We start from the raw sequence: 22,700 nt of genomic DNA, 5'->3' as shown, positions 1-22,700 counted from the left end.
GTGTGACATCACCCACAGCGTTCAGCTCCAAATGAAGCTAATCGAGGCTAGCAGGTATAGCGGCTAATTTGAAGCAGAGTTCTGATCGCGAGTATCATAGCAACCAAAGAGCCAATCCAGAGCGAGGGTGTTGAAGGTAACGCTCCTTCCTGAACTGAAGCCAGAATCGATGTAGCCGGAAGTGCCCCCATGATCACTTCCTGTTGGAACGCGGCCACTAGCGTGTTAGCTATGTCCATTTATATACAGTCTATGGTTCGGACGGAGGTTTGTCATGCTCTGTGGTTCGACTCCACCCCCTTCTGGATTGAAACAGGAAGTAGAAGGGACTGGCTGCTCAGGTAATACAAAGTCCCTTTTTAACATTACAATATATCTGTACAAATGTAGCGGTGATATTATTAATTATAATTATTATTAATATTATTATTATTATTAAATCCACAGTCTTCAGTCTATCCGCCCCGCCTCCTCGCGACACTGCATTGGGATGAAATGAGAAGCGACGTTCTCCCTCCTGGTTTTCTTCCCTCTCACGGGACGGCCCTTCTGAGACAGGGCGATGAACATCTGCTTGCCGTTTTTAGTCCACTTCACGGAGGAGTAGGCGTTGAAGTAGTTTTCTAAGAAGACCTCCTTGAAGTTGCAGTTATCAGTGTAGAGTCTCTGTGGAGCCGGACAAGACACGATCAGGTCAAGGGAGGTTCAGAGTGTTTTACGGAATAAGAAAGACATTCAAATCACAATACAACAAATCAAAACACAAATAATCATCATAAAAATCAACATTAAAAGAGAAGAGGCAGAACAAAACACTTTCAGTCACAGATAAACAGAACCGTTTGAGCCTGGATTTAAACATTGTCAAAGTCGAGGTCTGTCTCACATCTTCAGAAAGAATGTTCCAGGTTTTAACTGCACAAAATTGAAACACTGATTCACCAGGTTTAGTCCTGGTTTAGTCCATGTTTAGTCTTGGTTTAGTCCATGTTTAGTCCTGGTTTAGTCCTTTTTTAGTTCTGGTTCAGTCCTGGTTTAGTCCTGGTTTAGTTCATGTTTAGTCCTGGTTTAGTCCTGGTTTAGTCCTGGTTTAGTCCCGGTTTAATCAATGTTTAGTCCATGTTTAGTCCAGGTTTAGTCCCAGTTTAGTCCCGGTTTAGTCAATGTTTAGTCCTTTTTTAGTTCTGGTTCAGTCCTGGTTTAGTCCTGGTTAAGTCCATGTTTAGTCCTGTTTTAGTCCTGGTTTAGTTCTGGTTTAGTCCTGGTTTATTCCCTGTTTAATCAATGTTTAGTCCATGTTTTGTCCTGGTTTAGTCCCATTTTAGTCCCGGTTTAGTCCATGTTTAGTTCTGGTTTAGTCCAGGTTTAGTCCCGGTTTAGTCCATGTTTAGTCCTGGTTTAATCCTGGTTTAGTCCATGTTTAGTCCATGTTTCGTCCTGGTTTAGTCCTGGTATAGTCCATGTTTAGTCCTGGTTTAGTCCATGTTTAGTCCATGTTTAGTCCCGTTTTAGTCCTGGTTTAGTCCTGCTTTTGTCCTGGTTTAGTCCTGGTTTAGTCCTTGTTTAGTCCTGGTTTAGTCCTGGTTTAGTCCATGTTTAGTCCAAGTTTAGTCCTGGTTTAGTCCTGGTTTAGTCCTGGTTTAGTCCACGTTTAGTCCTGGTTTAGTCCTGGTTTAGTCCCGGTTTAGTCCCAGTTTAGTCCTGGTTTAGTCCTGGTTTAGTCCTCTTTTAGTTCTTGTTCAGTCCTGGTTTAGTCCTGGTTAAGTCCATGTTTAGTCCTGTTTTAGTCCTGGTTTAGTCCTTGTTTAGTCCTGGTTTAGTCCCGGTTTAGTCCATGTTTAGTCCTGGTTTAGTCCTGGTTTAGTCCATGTTTAGTCCTGGTTTAGTCCATGTTTAGTCCTGGTTTAGTCCATGTTTAGTCCTGTTTAATCCATGTTTCGTCCTGGTTTAGTCCTGGTTTAGTCCTGGTTTAGTCCATGTTTAGTCCATGTTTAGTTCCGTTTTAGTCCATGTTTAGTTCCGTTTTAGTCCTGGTTTAGTCCTGGTTTAGTCCTGGTTTAGTCCTGGTTTAGTCCTGGTTTAGTCAATGTTTAGTCCTGGTTTAGTCCAGGTTTAGTCCATGTTTAGTCCTGGTTTAGTCCTGGTTTAGTCCATGTTTAGTCCATGTTTAGTCCTGTTTAGTATTGGTTTAGTCTTGGTTTAGTCCTGGTTTAGTCCTGGTTCCTGTAAAAAATAAGAGAAGACTGATATGTGATACCAGTATTGGCTTCAAATCTCTAAAAATAACTGCAAACTTGTTTTAGATGTTTTTTTTTAAGTTAAAAATATCTGCCCTTTGCTTTGACCTTGTTTTACACTTCTGTCTGTGAAGTGAAACCATTTCAGGGACGTCATCATGAAGCTCATTGAGAGAAGAACGAGGGTTATTTCAGTTTTTTCTTTACTACATAATTCCATATATGTTACATCATATATTTGATGTCTTCTGTTTCCTTATACAATGTCTAAAGTCGTAAAAATCAAGAAAAAGCAGCGCTGAATGAGGTGTGTCCAGACTTTGACTGGTCGAGTAAAATTTATAATATATCAATTGTTGTTTCGGAGTTGTGCAAAATTAGAACATCGAGTGTGGCTATAAAAACAAAACATCATTAAAAAAAACCTAAAGAGCTGATTCAACTTAACAAAAGTGAAACTTGCAGAGTGATCGCCCAAAAAAGAGAATAAATGACACAACCTCAGTCCAGACATTTACAGGTTTAGGACGTGTCTGATGGACTAACTCATTGCATCTCTCTGAACATCACCACGGGTAAAAAAAAGACCCGGTTTAGACCTGGTTTAGTCCTGGTTTAGTCCTGATTTAGTCCTGGTTTAGACCTGGTTTAGTTCTGGTTTAGACCTGATCTAGACCTGATTTATACCTGGTTTAGACCTGGTTTAGATCTGATTTAGTCCTGGTTTAGATCTGATTTAGTCCTGGTTTAAACCTGGTTTAGACCTGGTTTAGATCTGATTTAGTCCTGGTTTAGACCTGGTTTAGACCTGGTTTAGACCTGGTTTAGACCTGGTTTAGATCTGATTTAGTCCTGGTTTAGACCTGGTTTAGATCTGATTTAGTCCTGGTTTAGACCTGGTTTAGACCTGGTTTAGATCTGATTTTGGCCTGGTTTAGACCTGGTTTAGATCTGATTTAGTCCTGGTTTAGACCTGATTTAGTCCTGGTTTAGACCTGGTTTAGATCTGATTTAGTCCTGGTTTAGAACTGATTTAGGCCTGGTTTAGACCTGGTTTAGACCTGGTTTAGACTTGGTTTAGACCAGGTTTAGACCTGGTTTAGACTTGGTTTAGATCTGATTTAGTCCTGGTTTAGACCTGGTTTAGACCTGATTTAGTCCTGGTTTAGATTTTGTTCTCCCTGTTGTACATAAGGTCTGTGTCTTCTTTCTTCAGCTCATTTGTCTCTCACTCTGCAGGACACTGGACACTTAAATCTTGACTTCACTGTGGAGAGACTCACATGTAGTGAAACACTGCTGCCACTAGAGGGCTACACATCAATACATGTCCAGGCCTGGAAATGAACTGGAGAATGTCTTTAACCTTTATCAAATATTGTTTTTTTGTGTTATTTAATTTTATGTAAAGGTCCTATATGACACAAAATAGACTCTTGTGAACTTTAAGTCATGTTCTAATGTTGTTTCCTCCTCAAAAACAGACCTGGAGTTGTGTTTTGTTTCATTCACACACGTTTGACTAACACTTTATTATGAGTCTGTAACATCTCCAAAGCTCATAATGTTATGTTCCACCTTGTGATGCCATGAAGTGATAGTTTTCAAGTTAACAGCTCCTTTTTTACCTTTAGTTCAGTAGAAATTGGCAACTCCAGGTCTGAAATGATCCAAATGATTCTAAAAATGAAGGTGTGCGGAGTTTAAAAACACAGTGGAGCACTTCCTGTATTACCACACAATGACATCACAAGGTGGAACAGAGTGTTTTCAGTTTGAGAGAAGAATCCAGCCTAAATATGCAGGTTTGTTTGTGTGTTAAACATGTGAGAATGAAACAGAACAATAGATCAGAAACAGTGAAATACGGGACCTTTAATGACGGCTGATTTCAAACTTTAAAAATTTATGAAAACAAAAAAGTCTTTTCATTTTCAAATCTGTTTATTTTTATATTGTTTTTGGTCAGGAAGGGTTAAGTGTTGATGCCACCGTGAATTAGTTTGACAAACACCATCTGCTCTGGGTTTTCAGCTCCAATGACAAAGTACAGAAGCCTTGTGGGATCAAAAGTCAAACTTTAAAATTCCCAGTGGATAAACACGGGCAGGTTTGGGCCTTTTGTTTAGTTTTATGTGTCAGATAAACGCACAAATGTGAAAGTGGGAATGAGAGTGTGGGAAAGTTTGGAAAAAAGGTTTGAAATAATTTGATATAGCCTTAAGTAATATAGAGTTATTTGAGTGTGTGTTTACTTAGACCGTGGCACATTTATCTGTTGCCAATTTGTGTGGCTTTTTTTAGCCCTCGTTGACAACCCAGCAACAAATCGTATTAAAACCCCCTGTCAATCAAAGTTATGTCTACAGAATGTCTACAGAATGATCAAATTAACTATACTCCAGACTCCTAATCCATGCTAACATGAACAAAACGCATAAATGCTTTGATTTAATGCAAAACAGCATCTTTTTGACTGAGTTTCAAGTGAGTTTAGAGTCCGTTTCAAGTGAGTTTAGAGTCCGTTTCAAGTGAGTTTAGAGTCCGTTTCAAGTGAGTTTAGAGTCCGTTTCGAGTGAGTTTAGAGTCTGTTTCGAGTGAGTTTAGAGTGTGTTTTGAGTGTGTTTAATGTGCATTTAGAGTCAATTTAGAGCGCATTTTGAGTGAGTTTAGAGTCCGTTTCAAGTGAGTTTAGAGTCCGTTTCAAGTGAGCTTAGAGCCTCTTTTGAGTGCATTTTGAGTGAGTTTAGAGTCCGTTTCGAGTGAGTTTAGAGTCCGTTTTGAGTGAGTTTCGAGTGAGTTTAGAGTCTGTTTCAAGTGAGTTTCGAGTGAGTTTAGAGTCCGTTTCAAGTGAGTTTCGAGTGAGTTTAGAGTCTGTTTCAAGTGAGTTTCAAGTGAGTTTAGAGTCCATTTTGAGTGCTTTTAATGTGCATTTAGAGTCAGTTTAGAGCGCGTTTTGAATGAATTTAGAGTCCGTTTCAAGTGAGTTTAGAGTGCATTTTGAGTGTGTTTAATGTGCATTTAGAGTCAATTTAGAGCGCATTTTGAGTGAGTTTAGAGTCCGTTTCAAGTGAGTTTCGAGTGAGTTTAGAGTCTCTTTTGAGTGCATTTTGAGTGAGTTTAGAGTCCGTTTCGAGTGAGTTTAGAGTCTCTTTTGAGTCCGTTTTGAGTGCATTTCGCATGAGTTTTGAGTGCATTATGAGTGCATTTCGAGCAAGTTTTGCGTGCATTTCGAGTGTGTTTTGAGTGCTTTTCGACTGCTTTTCGAGTGCGTTACCTTGGCTTGCAGCTGTCCAGCCTTGTTCATGCAGATATAATATTGACTCTTGACTCCTTTGATGGCCAGAATCCCTCCCTCCGAGACCGTCCTGATCTCCAGTATACCTGCAGACACACACAGATGGGACAGGGCTCTGATGAGACTCTTTGGGTCATTTATCTCCTTTAGTGAGCGGCTGGAGAGGATCTTTCAGCAGACCCTCCACTACTTTGGTCCTGGTCTGGTCTTGGTCTGGTCCTGGTCTGGCTCTGGTCTTGATCTGAGCGACTTTACATCTGGATCTTGGTCTTAGTTTTGGCCTAGAGTTGCAAGATGATCACACAATCAAAACTGAAATTACGATTTGAATGAAGACTGCAGTTATTTAGGTAACGTAATTTCTTCTGCAAACAAGGAAGTGCCCCGTGTTAGCGTACAATCTGCTAACGCTGTTGTTAAGACGTCTACAAAGGTGTTCTCAAACAGATGAGCTTATAGTGTGAGTTTATAAGTTCATATTTCATTCTTCAGTGGTGGTGGAAGTACAAGTAGTAAAGTACTGTATTTAAGTGGACATTTTTAGGTATCTGTACTTTACTTAAGTACATTTTACAGTGGATACTTTTTACTTTTACTTCAGTACATTTGAGAGCAGTATCTGTACTTTCTACTCCACTACATTTTTGAACAGGACTGAAAAGTAAAAAATACTTTTTGTATGATTTGAGGGGTTATTTTGACCATGTTCATGGAAACATCCTGACTAAAGTTTTCGAGTTCAAACTTCGGTTTTGAGCAAAACAGAAATAAATACACAAAATAAAAAAAATAAAAAATTTTAAATTAAGGCATTGATTTGTGTCGTTACTGTGACCAAAATATCTCATTTTAAATCAATATCACTACATTTAACACTAACAAAATAACAAATTTTGTGTCAAATACGTTTACGTTTCACTCTTTAAGTACATTTTTAAACAAGTACTTCAATACTTTTTTCATACTTTTACTTAAGTAGCAACACAGGCAAAAAGTTTTAAGATCGTCTGAAAACTCAAGATAAAAATACAAAATGGATTTAAAGAGCACATTTTCAGGAGCCTGTGATCAATCCGAGCTCATGGGTCTGTTTAAGAGTTTGATTTTACACAGAAACGTGAGAAACGGTTGGCTAATGCTAGCTAGCTTATGACTAATGTTATTTGTTTGCACTTGTTTAACAGCACAAATCAGCTCACCTGTTGTTGTTCCAGCTCAGTCAGTTCTTTATGATCAGATTATGTGAAAAAAAAAAACAGATTAAAGTCTAACAGAGCATCAGACAGAGCAGTGCCTCCATTTAGCTTCATTTCCGACTCAGGGCACTTTGTTTGAGACAGTCGACTATCAGTGCTGACTCTGTGTTTGTTTGTAAAAGAGTTTCTTAGTTCATCTTTACCTTTGTTACTCTTTTATTTAAACCCTGCACATTACATTTTGTTTAAATATTTAGACTTTCTACAGTCCTGTTCATTAAAATACTTCTTACTTTAGCATTTTCACAGTCTGTTTTTTGTGTTACGTCCCTGACCGTATACGAGCTGGGCTGTAAACCGATATCATCTGCAGAGTATCACTGCACATATCTGTCCGTCTTGTTCCTAGATCCCGGTTTAGTCTTAAGTCCGGGTCTATTTCCGGTTAAGTCCTGGGTCTTGGTCTGTGTGGCCTGGACAAACGCAGCGGTACCACATCTGTGAGGCAGATCAGAGCACTCCCCGGAGACAAAAGGAACAGCCTCCTCAGACTTTGCACGCCATGTTTAGACCGACGCAGAGTCTGGGGATCTGAGGCCGAGGGCTGAGGCGAGGTAAATAAAAGTCCTACAACAAGATGAACTGTTGGGTCTCGTGCAGCTTCTTACAAACGTATGGCACATGAACCTCAACGAGACGGTTTATCGGAATAATCGCAAGAAATCAAACACTGAAGTAGTCGTATAGTCGTGAAAACAGAAGAATATGGGACTATGGTTTGTGATGCTTCATGAAAAATACACGTAATAAGTAAATATGACCTCATCTACGACGTACGGCTTAAACTGGTTAATATTTGAGCTCCGTCAGGTCGTCTTCGTCTTTAATTTTAAGTTCAAAATGAGACTAAAAACCCATCTCTTCTCCCTGGCATTTAAAGGTCCAATATTACACGAAACTGACTCTCGGTGAGCGTTAAGACATGTTTTAATTCTGTTTCCTCCTCAAAAACCGACCTGGAATTGTGTTTTGTTTCATTCACACATGTTTGAGTCCCACTTTATTATTAGTCTGTAACATCTCCAAAGCTCAAAATGCTCTGTTCCACCTTGTGATGTCATGAAGTGGTAGTTTTCAAGTTAACAGCTCCTTTTACCTTTAGTTCAGAAGAGATAAGTGACAATTCCAGGTCTGAAATTATCCAAATGATTCTAGAAATGAAGGTGTGTGGAGTTTAAAAACAGTGGAGCACTGGAGTTTTTAAACAGTGGAGCACTTCCTGTATTATCACATGATGACATCAGAAGGTGGAACAGAGTGTAATACAACGGTTCTATCTCAGCTTGCCTCTACCAGTTCCAACAGTGTCCTTGGGCAAGACACTTGACTGTTCTTTTATGGTTTGTAGTGACTTTTTTTATTGTGTATTTGGTAAAACGCAGCAAAATGTCGAACCATCGTGTGACTAACGTGAAAGTAAAATTTAGTGAAATTTAAAGTGCATAATTTTACATAATACCTCCTCTTTAACTGACATCAGATCTTGTTGCTAAGATAAAGTTAATCATTAGCTTATCATTTACCAGACACACCTTGATTCTTCATATTTCGTTTGTAAATCCAAATTCCCTATTAAAACTGTTCTGTTCCACATCACTTGAATGTTTTGTTTACAGACTTCTGAGGGTCTGTGGTTGCAGTTCCTGTGGCGTTTGTGTCCTAATAGTGCCGTGGTCTGCCAGCTCTTAGGAGGACAGCAGAGGAAACGCTCCATTAGCCCTGGACTCTGACACTGAGCAGAGCTGTGAGGAGCTGTGAGGAGCTGTGAGGAGCTGTGAGCAAAGGCAGATGACAAACAGATGCTGTCGTCTGATGGAGGAATGCTATTTACGTGTGCTGATAAATGTGCTGTTTAAGGCTCTTTCCTGCGGCTCTCTGATACCTGGAAACACTGCTGCTTTTAGAATGTTTACACATTTGGGAACTTTCGAGGACGCTCTGAGGATGCTCTGGTTCGGTCTGGTTCGGTCTCTTAGGATGCTCTGTTTCGGTCTGGTTTGGTCTCTGAGGACGCTCTGTTCAGTCTCTGAGGACGCTCTGTTCAGCCTCTGAGGAGAGTCTGGTTCAGTCTCTGATGACGCTCTGGTTCGATCTCTGAGGACGCTCCGTTCGGCCTCTGAGGAGACTCTGGTTCGGTCTCTGAGGACGCTCTGGTTCGGTCTGGTTCGGCCTCTGAGGACGCTCTGGTTCGGTCTGGTTCGGCCTCTGAGGACGCTCTGGTTCGGTCTGGTTCGGCCTCTGAGGACGCTCTGGTTCGGTCTGGTTCGGCCTCTGAGGACGCTCTGGTTCGGCCTCTGAGGACGCTCTGGTTCACCCTGTGAGGACACTCTGGTTCGGCCTCTGAGGATGCTCTGGTTCGCCCTGTGAGGACGCTCTGGTTCGGCCTCTGAGGATGCTCTGGTTCAGTGTCTGATGACCTTCTGGTTCGGCCTCTGAGGACCCTCTGGTTCGGCCTCTGAGGACCCTCTGGTTCGGCCTCTGAGGACGCTCTGGTTCAGTCTCTGAGGACGCTCTGGTTCAGTCTCTGAGGACGCTCTGGTTCAGTCTCTGAGGACGCTCTGGTTCAGTCTCTGAGGACGCTCTGGTTTGGTCTCTGCATCAGGAGCTGTTGTTGTAGTTGGTAAAAATCTCGACTCAAGGGTGGGTTGTGTAGCCTGGCAAATCCAGACTCCGATCTCTTTGTACTTTTTGTTCAGATTAATATCAGTCTGGTCCTCACGCTCTGTTACGCCTCGAGTCGGACCAAATGGGATTGTGTAATCAGATTTGTTTTTTGTTTTATGTCCACATTAAATAAATAGGAAAAAACATAATATTTTTCTTTTTTCCTCTGTGTTTTATGTGGATGGACTTTGCTTGTCCCTAATTGGCTAATCCACCTGTCAATCATGCCCATTTGAAAACAAGGAGATTCAGCAGTGACGAGGCTCACAAGTATTGAAGAAGTGCATGTTCTGTATTTCAAGAGCTGTAAAAATAACAGTAAATTATTTCAAAACGATATTACTCAAGTAGAAGTAGTAAGGATTAAATCATATCTGAGGAAATAAAAATGTTCAGCTCATTAATATTTCCGTGAGAATAGTAACCAGAACGTTTACTCAAGTAAGAGCTCTGTAAAGTGTCTGAAAATATGAGACTGAGTGAATGTTACTCTGCACTTTTGTGTATCCAGACATTCACCTTTATACTTCAGACCCACACAGAGTAAATGTATATGTGCCTGCTCTACATCAGGATCATTGTATCTGTCCCAGCGGCAGCTCAAACACACAGAGCCGTACAATAGAGTAATAATAGAAAAGGTCTAACAAAAGTCTCAGTGCAGCTCAAAGGCAGGGCCAGCTGATCAAATGTCAGGGCAATTTAAGGAGAGTGACAGCCCTCAGGACAAAAGTGTCACAGCAGCTTCCAGGGGGGAGCCAGGTGAATGTCTCTCTCTACTCTATCATTTCAGTCGCTGATGAGTTGGGACATTCCCTCAAGTGTTTCCTCTGCAACAGCCTCTGCCATATTTGCTTTAGGAAGTCTGTTGCATTTGTGTAAAATTCTGTACCATTTCAAAGCTAGCTGGATAGCTAACTTTATGCAGGGTCGCCATGGACACAGGAAAAACAAACAGCTCAAATCACACAATCCAACAGCCCTCAACGTCCGTCTAAACGTTGAACCCAACAAACTGCACTTCTTAAAAAAAAAAAAAAAAAATGCAGAAAGGATTTTAAAAGTTTAAAAACTGCTCAGTGTGCCAGCCAGTCAGCCACAAGAGCAGCCAAATATGATCATGACAACCACATAGTACTTACCGTATTTTCCAGATATAGAGGATAGTCACACTTTTTTCATAGTTTGGCCGGAAAATTCTGTAATAGGGTTCATTTGTCAATTTCCAAACCCTCAACACATCTACACTAGACCAGGGGTGTCCAAACTGTGGCCTGGGGACCAAATACAACCAGTTTATACGAGCCCTCAGACCTTCTGCTGAAGCACATAAGTAAATTCTAACCTCAACGTCACATTACATTGAGATACAGACCTGTACTTCAGTCTTATAAAGGTACAGCAGCCCTGTGGAAACTAAAAATGCTTCATTTGATTCATATACAGAACTGACTGGTGCACTCGACCCAAAAGCCAAAAAGGTGAAGTGACTCTGGACTCAAACGCCAGTGAAAATATCCAATAATATCCACGGTTATCTATGAACGCGGCAACTGCGCTCCAGACAATGTGCCCTGGGCCAAGAGCGGAACCATTCTGGAAAAACAAATATAATTATGACAAGCATTGTACTTGAAACTGACTGGAGACTGAAATGTGAACTGCTAAACTAATTCAAACATCTCACGCATTTCAGAACATGTTTGTAGAGATCTGAACTACAGTTTACACAGACGGACAGGGTATTTTGTTGCCTGCAGAGAAAATTATGTTACTAATGATGATTTTGATTTAATTCCACATAACGTGCAAGTCTCAAAAGAAATATCAATATCCAACAATATCCCAAAACGATTAAGTTTATGTACTGCCTTTAGTTTAAACATATCTGTCAGCAGACTGAGGAGTTCAGCGCTTTAAAAAACAAAACTTACAACACTTAAATCGCCTTTTGTGAAAAACAGTGGTTCAACTCCCAAGGATCTTGACTGGGACTCCCTAAATTAATAATAATAATAACAATAACAACAACAACAACAATAATCTCTGTAAAATATGTAATAAAATAAATAAATAAATAATAATAATAATAATAATAATAATAATAATAATAATAATAATCTCAGTAGAAATAAATAAATAAATAATAATAATAATAATAAATCAGACTTATATAGTGCTTTTTTGGACACTTAAAGGGACTTTCTCAGTATTTTGTCTGGGGGCGGGGCTTAGTGTTTCATGTCAATCAAAGCAAACTAACTGCTCTGTGCTGTGTTTCCGTGGAGAGTTCATTTCAGCAGAAGTGATTACATTGAATGTTAAGGTTCAGAGACATTTGCCGTATTTTTGCGATCCGTTAAATACAGTTAACTGATTCTTTTATGTATATTTCAGTTTTCAGGCCTTGTTTGCAAACCTGCTCCTAAACGTAACCTTGATCTTAATCCTTAACCTGATTGTGAAAAAATTGTTAAATATATTGTCAAAAATCATCATTTAACCACTAACACAAAGAGTCTTTGGTTTGGCAGAACTGTGTTTGGGGTAAATTGGAGCCTCTGACGCATCAACGGAAAGTAAAGGAGAAGCTTTTTGGTATAATTTAGGTCTAAATTCACTTTGTCTTGTCAAAATTCTGTTTTTAGACTTGGCAGCTCAGGTGAAAAGGAAAAGGATTTTTCAGTCTTAAATGATTTTTAAAGGTGAGACAAAAAGTTCAGACCACAGACATGAGGAGAATTGGATGATATTTAAGCACAGACCGCAGTGGCATATGGCAGCGAAGAGACCGCACACCACAAGCTAAGGAGACGCTAAAGTGTTCCACAGATCAGAGCATCGTATTTCTACTTTAGATACACGTAAAAACTGTGTTATTATTATTAGTGAAATGTGTTGAAGTAGTTCAGATAAATGCTTTTATTGCACAGAAGACTAGAGATAATTTGCTCGATTTAGGAGTAGTTTAGCTTAAGAGTACTATTACTGTGTAAATATTAATAAAGTACAGGCAAAATGTCTTTAAAACTCCATGTAACAGCACAACACACTTCTATTTTAGTTTTTTTGGGTTTTTTTTTTGCAAAAGAACACATTGTAATTATTAAGTTCTATTGTCAAGAAGCTAATTCAAATTTACACATCGATTTTACAAAAAAAAAAAAAACAATTTGAATCTTTTTTTTCTTTTCATTTTTTTTCCAGACAGTAAGATATTTTTGGTATTACACATTCTCCTTCCATGTCCTGGCTGTGAATTTGAAAGACATTTTGAATTCACACTATTACTTCCCATAGACTTCAGTGTAAGTTTCCATGTGATGAATCCCTGTTGTTTTTCTGTTTGGTGGTTGCTAAAAAGATCTTACGCACTTATGATCTAACATGAGATTATGTAACAGTGAAGACGAATGATTTTCAAATGACACTGATGACAGAGCTCGTCCCATTGGCTCGTCCCATTGGCTCGTCCCATTGGCTCGTCCCATTGGCTCATCTCATTGGCCCGTCCCATTGGCTCATTCTGCTTTTAACAGTTTGTGTTTGGTCCGACAGGAATTATGGAAGGATTTATGTTCGGTTTATCTATAATAAACAACCTGAATATCTTTGCCGTTTAACCTGGGGTGGATGAAGTACTCAAAAATACTTAAATTGTAAAATATATAGATAAAAATAAGTAAAAAATACAAAAAAATAAATACATAAAAAGCACAGATACAGAGGCAAAACGTTACTCAAGTAAAAGTAATGTATCACATGAAAAATTCTACTTGAGTAAAAGTATTAAGTACTTGTTTAAATATGTACTTTTAGAGTAAAAAGTAAAAGTATTTCACACAAGTGTTGTTCATTTATTAAAGCGTAAATGTAGAGATATTGATTAAACATTAGACATATTTTGTTCAACAGTAACAAATCATTTTTTTCTTTTGAATTTTATGTATTTATTTTTTGCTCAAAGTTGAAGCTTGAACTCGAGAACTTTATTCTGGTTGTTTCCAAGAACATGGTAAAAATAACCCCTCAAACCATATGAAAAGTACTTTTTACTTTTCAGTCCTGTTCAAAAATGTAGAAGTAAAATGTAGTAGTAGAAAGTACAGATACTGCTCTCAAATGTAGTGAAGGAAAAGTCAAAAGTACCACTGTAAAATGTACTTAAGTAAAGTAGAGATACCTCAAAATTCTACTTCAGTACAGTACTTTACTACTTGTACTTCGTTCCCTTCCTCCTCTGGGTTTAACTGCAGGAGACTTGTCAAAAAGATCAAAACTCAGATACGAATCAAGACTAAAACTTGGATCAAATCTAGATCTCATTTGAAAACTCACATGTGTTTAGTTTAAAGCTTCACACTGAGAACTGGAACAGAAGTAAATCAAATAAAACTATTAAAATAAATGCCAGAGTGGACAAGGTGCACTCTTAAACATTTAAAGCTGCACTAAGTAACTTCTTGGAAGAACGTCCACCACCTGCTTGTCACCATGGAGATGATATTGCCTTGCCAAGATTGTCCCACAGTGTGTCATTAAACGTATCAATGTTGCATTTACTAAATTACAGGCGTTGGCGTTGCTCAAACATGCATCCTCACTGTAAGCGGGGCCGTTTAATGCCATACTGTGGAACATTCTAGGTAAACCAGAAACATCTCCATGACGACAAGACGGTGACGGACCACAAAGTTACATCATCCATCCTTAAAGGTTTCATATTACACTATTCTCTAATCTGTTTTAACACACAAACAAACCTGCATATTTAGGCTGAGTTCTTCTCTCAAACTGAAAACACTCTGTTCCACCTTGTGATGTCATCATGTGGTGATACAGGAAGTGCTCCACTGTGTTTTTAAACTCCACACACCTTCATTTCTAGAGTCATTTGGATCATTTCAGCCTTGGAATTGCCAAAACTTGACTGAACTAAAGCTAAAACGTAGCTGCTAACTAACTGAAAACTACCACTTGATGACATCACAAGGTGGAACAGAGCGTTTTGAGCTTTGGAGATGTAGACAGACATGTGTGAATGAAACAAAACACACAAAACAATATGTAAATCAACACGCTGGAAAGACGGCATTCGGAAAATCCCAAATATTCCCTTGGTTTTCCTTCTCCGTTCATTCCTGCAGCCTAAACCATGGAGATTTATGGCATATATATCTAACCCACAGCATTGTCTTCAAAGGCCCTGGTCCGATCCCGGAGAGCGTCTCGCGTGCTATCGTCAGCCACATATGGGTGTATCTATTTAACTGTCTCTGTCTCTGCCAATCGTTGCACAACTCTCTTTTCCATCAAATTTGAGGCATTTTCCCTGTTCGTGCCAGCATTCCTGCCCCGGCCGCACGCTCTGATCGTCGGACACGATTAGCGTCTGAAAACATCCTCGCTACGGCATCTAAATAAAAGAGCGAGTTGCAAATATGCTCTGTTTACTCTGCGCAGAAAATAGCTCCGATCTGATAAGCCGGGGTTACATGTGTTTGTGCTATGTTTATCCTGCTACTGCTAAATGCTAACTCATGGGGAATGTTGTTTTCACATTGTACACATTGCTACTGTGTGAATACGATTAAAACGAGATCATGTTTACAGCTAGAGGAGAGGACAAAATGGGGAATATTGTAGGTTCAGGAGCAGTTTTTATACTGTAGAGTCTCACTGAAGCATCAAAACTATGAACGACACATGTGGAACGTAGTAAACAAACCAAAAAAATAAACTCAAAATAGCTCCAAACTTGTTTTAGATTGAAATAATAATAATAATATCTCCAGAGTTGAAAGGAAAAGCTCTCGATTTACCCTCTACTACCCTCAGCTATGGTCATGAGCTCTGAGTAATGACCGAAAGGACAAGATCACAGATACAAGCGGCTGAAATGGGTTTCCTCTACAGGTGGAGGTCTACTGGACGCCTCCCTAGAGATGAGACATGTCCCACTGGGAGGAGGCCCCGGGGACACACTGAAGGGGACTGTGTCTCTCTGCTGGCCTGGGAATGCCTTGGGGTCCCACCAGAGGAGCTGGAGGCTGTGTCTGGGGTGAGGGAAGTCTTAGAGTTCCTGCTTAGACTGCTGCCCCCACGACCTGGCTCTGGATAAGAGGAAGAAAATTGATGGATGGTCTTTTTTTCTCGTAAGCAGCCATTTTTGTTTTGATATGGACAGACTATGCATGTCCCTCATTGGCTAATCCACCTGTCAATCATGCCCATTTGAACTTGGGAAGATTCGCCGGTGTCCAGACTCACATCATAAAGTACTGAAGAAGAAGTGTGTGTTCTGGATCCCAGGTGAGGTGGCAGGAGCTTAACCTGGCAACTATGGACTTTAGGCAGACCAGTACTTTGCATCGTTGACTCCCAAACCCTTTTACCTCATCACAGCAAGAAGGTTCTGGGTTAAACTCCCCATGAGGCAGATTCTTCAACATCAACAACGTGGTTTAAAGTTCAGATATGGGTTGATTATTGCTAAGGTTAGAACATTTGTGATTAAGGTTAGGATCAGTTTTCAGAAGATTAAGAGAATGTAATGTGTAATATTCCTACAAATAATTGAAATCCAAAATGTATGTAGCTGTGTGGTGGATTTTGGTTTGCCGTATTAAGAAAAACAGCTCTTATAACGCTATAGAGAACTAAGATATTTCTAAAATTCTGTGCTACATATAAAATATTGTCTTGTGTTTTATTTGCAGAGAAAAAGATGGTTGTCTGAGATGGATTTCACCGACCCAAACCAGGAACGAAGCTCATGATCACCCACAGCGTTCAGCTCCAGTCACATGAAGCTCATCAACGCTAGCAGTTATAGCGGCTAATTTGGAGTTGCACATTTGGAAATCTGACCACGAGTATCATAGCAACCAAAGAGCCATTCTGGAGCGAGGCTGTTGAAGGTAACGCCCCTTCCCGTCCGCACTACTGGTTTAGCAGGGAGCGGGCGTTTAGCAATGCTGTCAATCAAACCTGTTGCTAACGCTAGTTGCAGCACTTGTCTGTCATTAATGTTCATATCTTGATTTACAGCCACAATAGTGAAATAAAAACTTCAGGATCATGGAGAGTGGGTTACTACGAACATTTAAGACCAAAATGATGAGTCTGACAGCAGCAGGTACAAATTGAGGACACAGTTTTTCAATAGAAAGTGAATTGAAGCCAGAATCGAGAAGCGTGCCCATGATCACTTCCTGTTCATCCATTTATATAAACAGTCTATGGCCACAACGCCAAAACATCAACTTCTGATACTCCAGCAGAACATAACTATAATCCATCACCTTCAGATAAGACCACAAACTACTAAGCTAGTTCCCCACTGTTTTGGTTTGTTATGCTAAAGTGAAAGTAAAAAATTTCCGGTGCTTCAGTGTGTTTATTTGTGCTGCGCAGAGAAAATTAGCCAGCGGAGTTTGTAGCTTGTCTAAAAATCTAATACTCAGCGTAAACGAGATGTCTGTTATCTTTGTTTACCAAAAGTGAGGTTAGGTATGATAGCCGTTTATGCTAGCAATTATAGCTGTAAAGTTTAAAGCTAATGCTAAACTACTGACACAGCTGAACGTCTCTTAGCAACACCTTCACACCTCTTTGGTTTTGGTTTTTTAGGACCATAGACAGACAGACTGACTCAATGTCTCTCTATTTTGTTGAACTTTGACACAGGAACTGTTAATTCAAGACCTACATCTAAAAACAGACCAGAAAATCCCCAAACTGGACAAATCAGTGTCATTTTACCGTTTTAAATCGACCTGTGCAGATATTTGTTTTGTTTTTGTTTGTATTGTTGTGTATTTGAACAGGGTGCTCATGAAAAAGAGAGTCTGGTCTCGTTGGGTTCTCCCTGAGCAAATAAAGACAAATGAAAAACAGTTAGTGTGACTCAGCCCCTCTTCCTGGAGTCTGACCTTTGACCCCTGACCAGAGTCTTTTGCAGGTCACTTTTGGACGGTATTTGAGTTGAAAAGGCCACAGTCTCCACCTGCTGTGTGTTCCCCCTCGGCCGCCCTCCAACACACCACTTTGTCCAGTCACACCTCCGTTATTCCCTTTCCCGCTCTCTCACGCTCATTTCCCCTCCTTCTCTTTGTCTCCCACTCTTTCTTTCTCTCTGTTTATACCTCTTTCTCTCTTCCCTCTCCGCTCTCACCCTCTCTCTTCTCTAGCTCCACTCCATCTGTCACTTCTCTCTCCACCCTCTTCGCCTCTCCCCCTCTCCCACCCATTTCTTCTTTCTCCTCCTCCCCCTTCCTCATTCTCCCTCGCTCCTCCCCCTCTCTCCCTCTCCATCTCTTCCTCTCATCCTCTCTCTCTCTCTTCCTCTCCTGCCCTCTCTCTGTCTCTCTTTTCCTCTCTTTCTCCCCTCTCCCTCCTTCCCTCCCTCCCTCCCTCTCTCTCTTCCTCCCCCATCTCTGTCTCTTACTCTTTCTCTCCACCTCCTATCTCCCTATCTTTTCCTCTCTTTCTCTCTCCACCCCCCCTCCCTGTCTCTCCCTTTCTCTCTCTCTTCCCTCCCTCTTCCTTCACTCTCACTCCCTCTCTTCCTACCCGTCTCCCTCTCTCTCTCTTTTCCTCTCTTTCTCCCTCCACCCCCCATCTCTCCCTTTCTCTCTCTCCCTCTCCCTTCACTCTCCCTCCCTCTCTTCCTCTCTCCCCCTCTCTTTCTCCCCGTCTCCCTCTTGCTCTCTCTCTTTTCCTCTCTTTCTCCCTCCAATCTCTCTCCCTCCCCCTGTCTCACTCTCGCTCTTCCTCTCTCTCCCCCCTTCTCTCTTTCTCCCTCTCTCCCTCCACCCCCCCCCTCTCTCTCTCTCTCACGCACTTCCTCTCCACTCTCTCTTTTTGCTGGCAGAGCTCTTTCAGAGTATCTTTCTTCTGATTAATGGAGGTGATTAGTTGAAAATGAAGAAGTGATTTTATTTATAGCGTCGTTTGGGGACGAGTGAGTTTCACATCACAAACTCTGACGTGTCACTTCTTCTTCTTCTTCTTCTCATTCACAGTTCATTTATTCTGTTTACATTCTGTTCCTTCTGTTGCCATAGCCGTCCTGGGGCAGACTGACGGAGGTGTGACTGCCAGACCCTTGTCACACTTAAACTAAAACATGTCTGGACCAAGAGCCCAACAACAATATTTTGCACAAAGTTGAACTAGAACTAGAACCACAAACCTTCTCAACATTGTCCAATCAGAGAGCAGAATGAGTGTCACATGACTCTCTCATTTGTGTTGCCAGTTCCAAAGCTGAAATCCAGTTATTTTAAATCTAAAACGCCTCTGATCTGAATGGCCACTCTCTAAACCCCAGAAGAACAATCATGGCCCAGTGCTAGTGCAGCCTGTGCAGCTCAGGGAGGGACGTCTGGAGGTTCTGAACATGAGGCCTGTAAATAAAGTGAGACTGAGACACACCTGGATGTGTCTCTATCTGCAGGTTAAGGATCTGGCAACACAGGTTCAGTTTTAAAACAGCAGATTCCACACAGTTCCTTATCACTTAAAGGGCCCATGTTACACTATTTTCTGATCTGTTCTAATGTTGTTTCCTCATCACAAATAGACCTGGAGTTGTGTTTTGTTTCATTCACACATGTTTAACACACAACCACTCAGAAAATGCTCTGTTCCACCTTGTGATGTCATCAGCTGGTACAGGAAGTGCTCTACTGTGTTTTTAAACTCCACAAACCTTCATTTCTAGAATCATTTGGATCATTTCAGCCACTGGAACTGCCAATTTTCTACTGAACTAAAGGCAAAAGGTAACTGCTGACTTCAGAAAAACTACCACTTGATGACATCACAAGGTGGAACAGAGCATTTTGAGCTTTGGAGATGTCACAGACTAATAATAAAGTGTTACTCAAACGTGTGAATGAAAAAACACAACTACAGGTCTGTTTTTGATGCAATAACAACTTAAAGCTCACGAGAGTCTATTTTGGTTAATGTAGGACCTTTAAATTACATAATTTGGGGAAAATAATCAAAATTGGATCGATCTAAAAATATCGGCAGATCTTCTCGTCCATTGCTTTGGATTCTAAACATCGGCCATGAAAAAACCCATATCCATACACCCATAATGCCATACCTGGTCTACCTTTAGGAAAAAAATAATGACGTTAACATCTGTGCGGTTAAATTTCAGCACAAAAAAATGAAGTAAATGGATCCAAATGGTCAAATATTATCCCAACGACCCAATCTAGGTAGGTAGGTAGAAGGTAGCAGCATTAAAACATGACTTAAAGCTAGCAAGCGTCCATTTTGTGTAATATCGGCCCTTTAATAAACCCAGCGGCGTGTCTTACTGTAGCAGTTGGTGGGGTCCTGCGTCCCCGTGATGTTCCCGCCGTCATCGATGCTGAGGAACCACTGCGTCCGGCTGAAGAGCTGTCGGATGCGCACGTCTCCGCCCTCCATGTAGTCGTAGTTACGAGTGTGCCGTTCGTGTTTGGAGCAGTTCATGATGGCCGCCAGTTGCTCGGGGCTACAGTCGCCAGAGCCCAGACGCACGCTGCCCAAAAGGAACAGAACATGGAGGTACAGGCCGGAAAACACGCGCTGGAGCTGACATGTGTGCATCCATTTGCGCATTATCATACACTGCAGTGGAGGTCATCGAGAAACATAATGGAAATCAGCCTATGTCCTCTGCAGCAGTTTGACCCTTGACCCCCCCCCGGGAAGTGAAGAACGTTTGAGTGAGCGATGCTGGAGCTGCTGTTTGTCAGTGGACGTCTTCTTCTTCTGGTGTTTAAGACTCTGCTCACTTCAATCACTTCAGTATTTATGGTTTAGTCCTGGTTTAGCTCTAGATTAGTCCTGGTTTAGTTCTGGTTTAGACCTGGTTTAGTCTTGGTTTAGTTCTGGTTTAGATCTGGTCTAGTCCTGGTCTAGTCCTGGTTTAGTCCTGGTTTAGTCTTGGTTCAGTCCTGGTTTAGTTCTGGTTTAGTCCTGGTTTAGATCTGGTTTAGTCCTGGTTTAGTCCTGGTCTAGTCCTGGTTTAGTCCTGGTTTAGACCTGGTTTAGACCTGGTTTAGTCTTGGTTTAATCCTGATCTAGTTCTGTTTCAGTCCTTGTTTAGTTTTGGTTTAGTTCTGGATTAGTCCTAGTTTAGACCCAGTTTAGTCCTGGTTCATTCCTGGTTTAGTCCTGGTCTAGTCCTGGTTTAGTCCTGGTTTAGTCCTGGTCTAGTCCTGGTCTAGTCCTGGTTTAGTCCTGGTCTAGTCCTGGTCTAGTCCTGGTCTAGTCCTGGTTTAGTCCTGGTCTAGTCCTGGTCTAGTCCTGGTTCACTCCTGGTTTAGTCCCGGTTTAGTCCCGGGTTAGTCCTGGTCTAGTCCTGGTTTAGTCCTGGTTTAGTCCTTGTCTTTAGTTATTAATGACGTTATTCCTCGGTTTAGACTTGTGTGAATTCTTGGCGTCTTTTAGAGTTTCAAAATGATTCTTTCGTTGCCAGATATTTTCCCCAGTTCTATCAGCTCATAAAAAAGTGTAAAACTGTCAAAAAAGTCAAAAAAGTAAAAAAAAAGAACTCCAAAAAGCCAATTCTGCGTGCTGGTCCAGGACGTTATTCCGGCAGGTTATCCCAAGGTCATATTCCAATTTGGGATGTCATAATGATCCGATTCGGGAGCGGTAACCCAACACGTCACTAGAAGGAATGCAGGAGACATGTGTTATTCTGTGGTAAACAAAAGCCGTGATCGTGTTACTGCCATTGAGAAAACATGTCCTGATGTTCACACATGCATTCACACGCAACACAAGCAACACACACAACACACGGCAACGCACAAGCAACGCACAAGCAACGCACAAGCAACGGCGAGACTTAAAGGACCGATACGACACTAAAACGGACTCGTGTGAGCTTTAAACCAGGTTAGAATGTGTTTAACTCCTCAAAAACAGACCTGGAGCTTTGTTTTGTTTAATTTATTATTGTTTTTTTGACATCTCCAAACTTCAAAACGCTCCGTTCCACCTCGTGATGTCACATAGTGGAAGTTTTCCAGTGAGCGGCTCCTTTTACCTTTAGTTCATTGGCAGAAGGTGATGAAGTACGAGTAGTGCCACCGGTTTGTCATCGCTGGAGATGTTTCTGGTTTGCCTGGAATGTTCCACAGTATGGCATTAAACTTATTCGTCGACAAGCAGGTAGCATCTCTGCGGAGAGGCGGCCCCGCTTACAGTGAGGATGCATGTTTGAGCAACGCCCACGCCTGTAGTCCAATAAACGCAACATGGATACGTTTAATGTCATACTGTGGGACATTCTTAGCAAGGCAATATCATCTCCATGGTGACAAGCAGGTGGTGGATGTGCTACCAAAAAAGTTACATAATGAATCTTTAAATATTTAAAAGTGCAGAGAGATTTATTTCTGTTCCAGTTCTCAGTGTGAAGCTTTAAACTAAACACATGTGAGTTTTCAAATGAAGATCTAGATTTGATCCAAGTTTTAGTCTTGATTCGTATCTGAGTTTTGATCTTTTTGACAAGTCTCCTGCAGTTAAACCTAGAGGAGGAAGGGAAGTACAAGAACAAGTAGCAAAGTACTGTACTGAAGTAGAATTTTGAGGTATCTGTACTTTACTTAAACTGGATATTTTTTTTTACTTTTTCTTCACTACATTTGAGAACAGTATCTGTACTTTCTACTGCACTACATTTTTGAATAGGACTGAAAAGTAAAAAGTACTTTTCATATGATTTGAGGGGTTATTTTTATCATGTTTGTGGAAACATCCTGAATAAAGTTCTCAAGTTCGAGCTTTGGCTTTGAGCAAAACAAAAATAAATACACAAAAATCATGAGAAAAATTAAGAAATTGATTCGTATTGTTTCTGTTGAGCAAAATATCTTATCTTATATCTTATTTTTAATCGATATCACTACATTTACACTTTAACAAATGAACAACACTTTTACTTTTTACTCTTAAATTACATTTTTAAAAAGGTACTTAATTACTTTTGTAATACTTTTGTTTGTGACGAGGAAACAACATTAGAAGTGTGATATGTGTCGCCTGTTTGCCTGAAATGTTCCCCAGTCTGGCATTAAAATGGTCTATTCTGGTTGCATACCCACCAGATCTGTGGAAAGGCGACCCTGAGTATGAAAAAATGTTCTTCAAAGCACACTTTACTTTTGAGCAATAGATAATGATTCTGGTGAAGGTGTGTGGAGTTTAAAAACACAGTGGAGC

At 40.7% G+C, this 22,700-nt stretch overlaps 1 protein-coding gene across 1 annotated transcript; it reads right to left on the bottom strand.

Moving 5' to 3' along the window:
* Positions 1–443: 443 nt before the first annotated feature.
* Positions 444–20,159, bottom strand: fgf7 (fibroblast growth factor 7). The gene is made up of 3 exons (XM_033989220.2): positions 19,796–20,159; positions 5,515–5,621; positions 444–666 (listed from the first exon to the last, which is right to left on the bottom strand). The coding sequence occupies exons 1-3, from the start codon at positions 20,085–20,087 to the stop codon at positions 451–453; spliced, it is 615 nt and encodes a 204-aa protein (XP_033845111.1). The 5' UTR covers positions 20,088–20,159; the 3' UTR covers positions 444–450.
* Between the last annotated feature and the right edge of the window lie 2,541 nt (positions 20,160–22,700).

This window comes from Periophthalmus magnuspinnatus, chromosome 3 (assembly GCF_009829125.3).
Source record: "Periophthalmus magnuspinnatus isolate fPerMag1 chromosome 3, fPerMag1.2.pri, whole genome shotgun sequence".
NCBI lineage: Eukaryota > Metazoa > Chordata > Actinopteri > Gobiiformes > Gobiidae > Periophthalmus > Periophthalmus magnuspinnatus.
The sequence above is the reverse complement of the archived record's forward strand: the minus strand, read 5'-3'. Positions and strand labels throughout refer to the sequence as shown.

Coding starts and splice junctions, on each gene's coding strand:
- fgf7 (XM_033989220.2), bottom strand. CDS start 20,087: ATGATAATGCGCAAATGGATGCACACATGTCAGCTCCAGCGCGTGTTT. Junction 5,622..19,795: donor GGACCCCACCAACTGCTACA/GTAAGACACGCC, acceptor GTGTGTCTGCAG/GTATACTGGAGATCAGGACG. Junction 667..5,514: donor CTGGACAGCTGCAAGCCAAG/GTAACGCACTCG, acceptor CCGGCTCCACAG/AGACTCTACACTGATAACTG.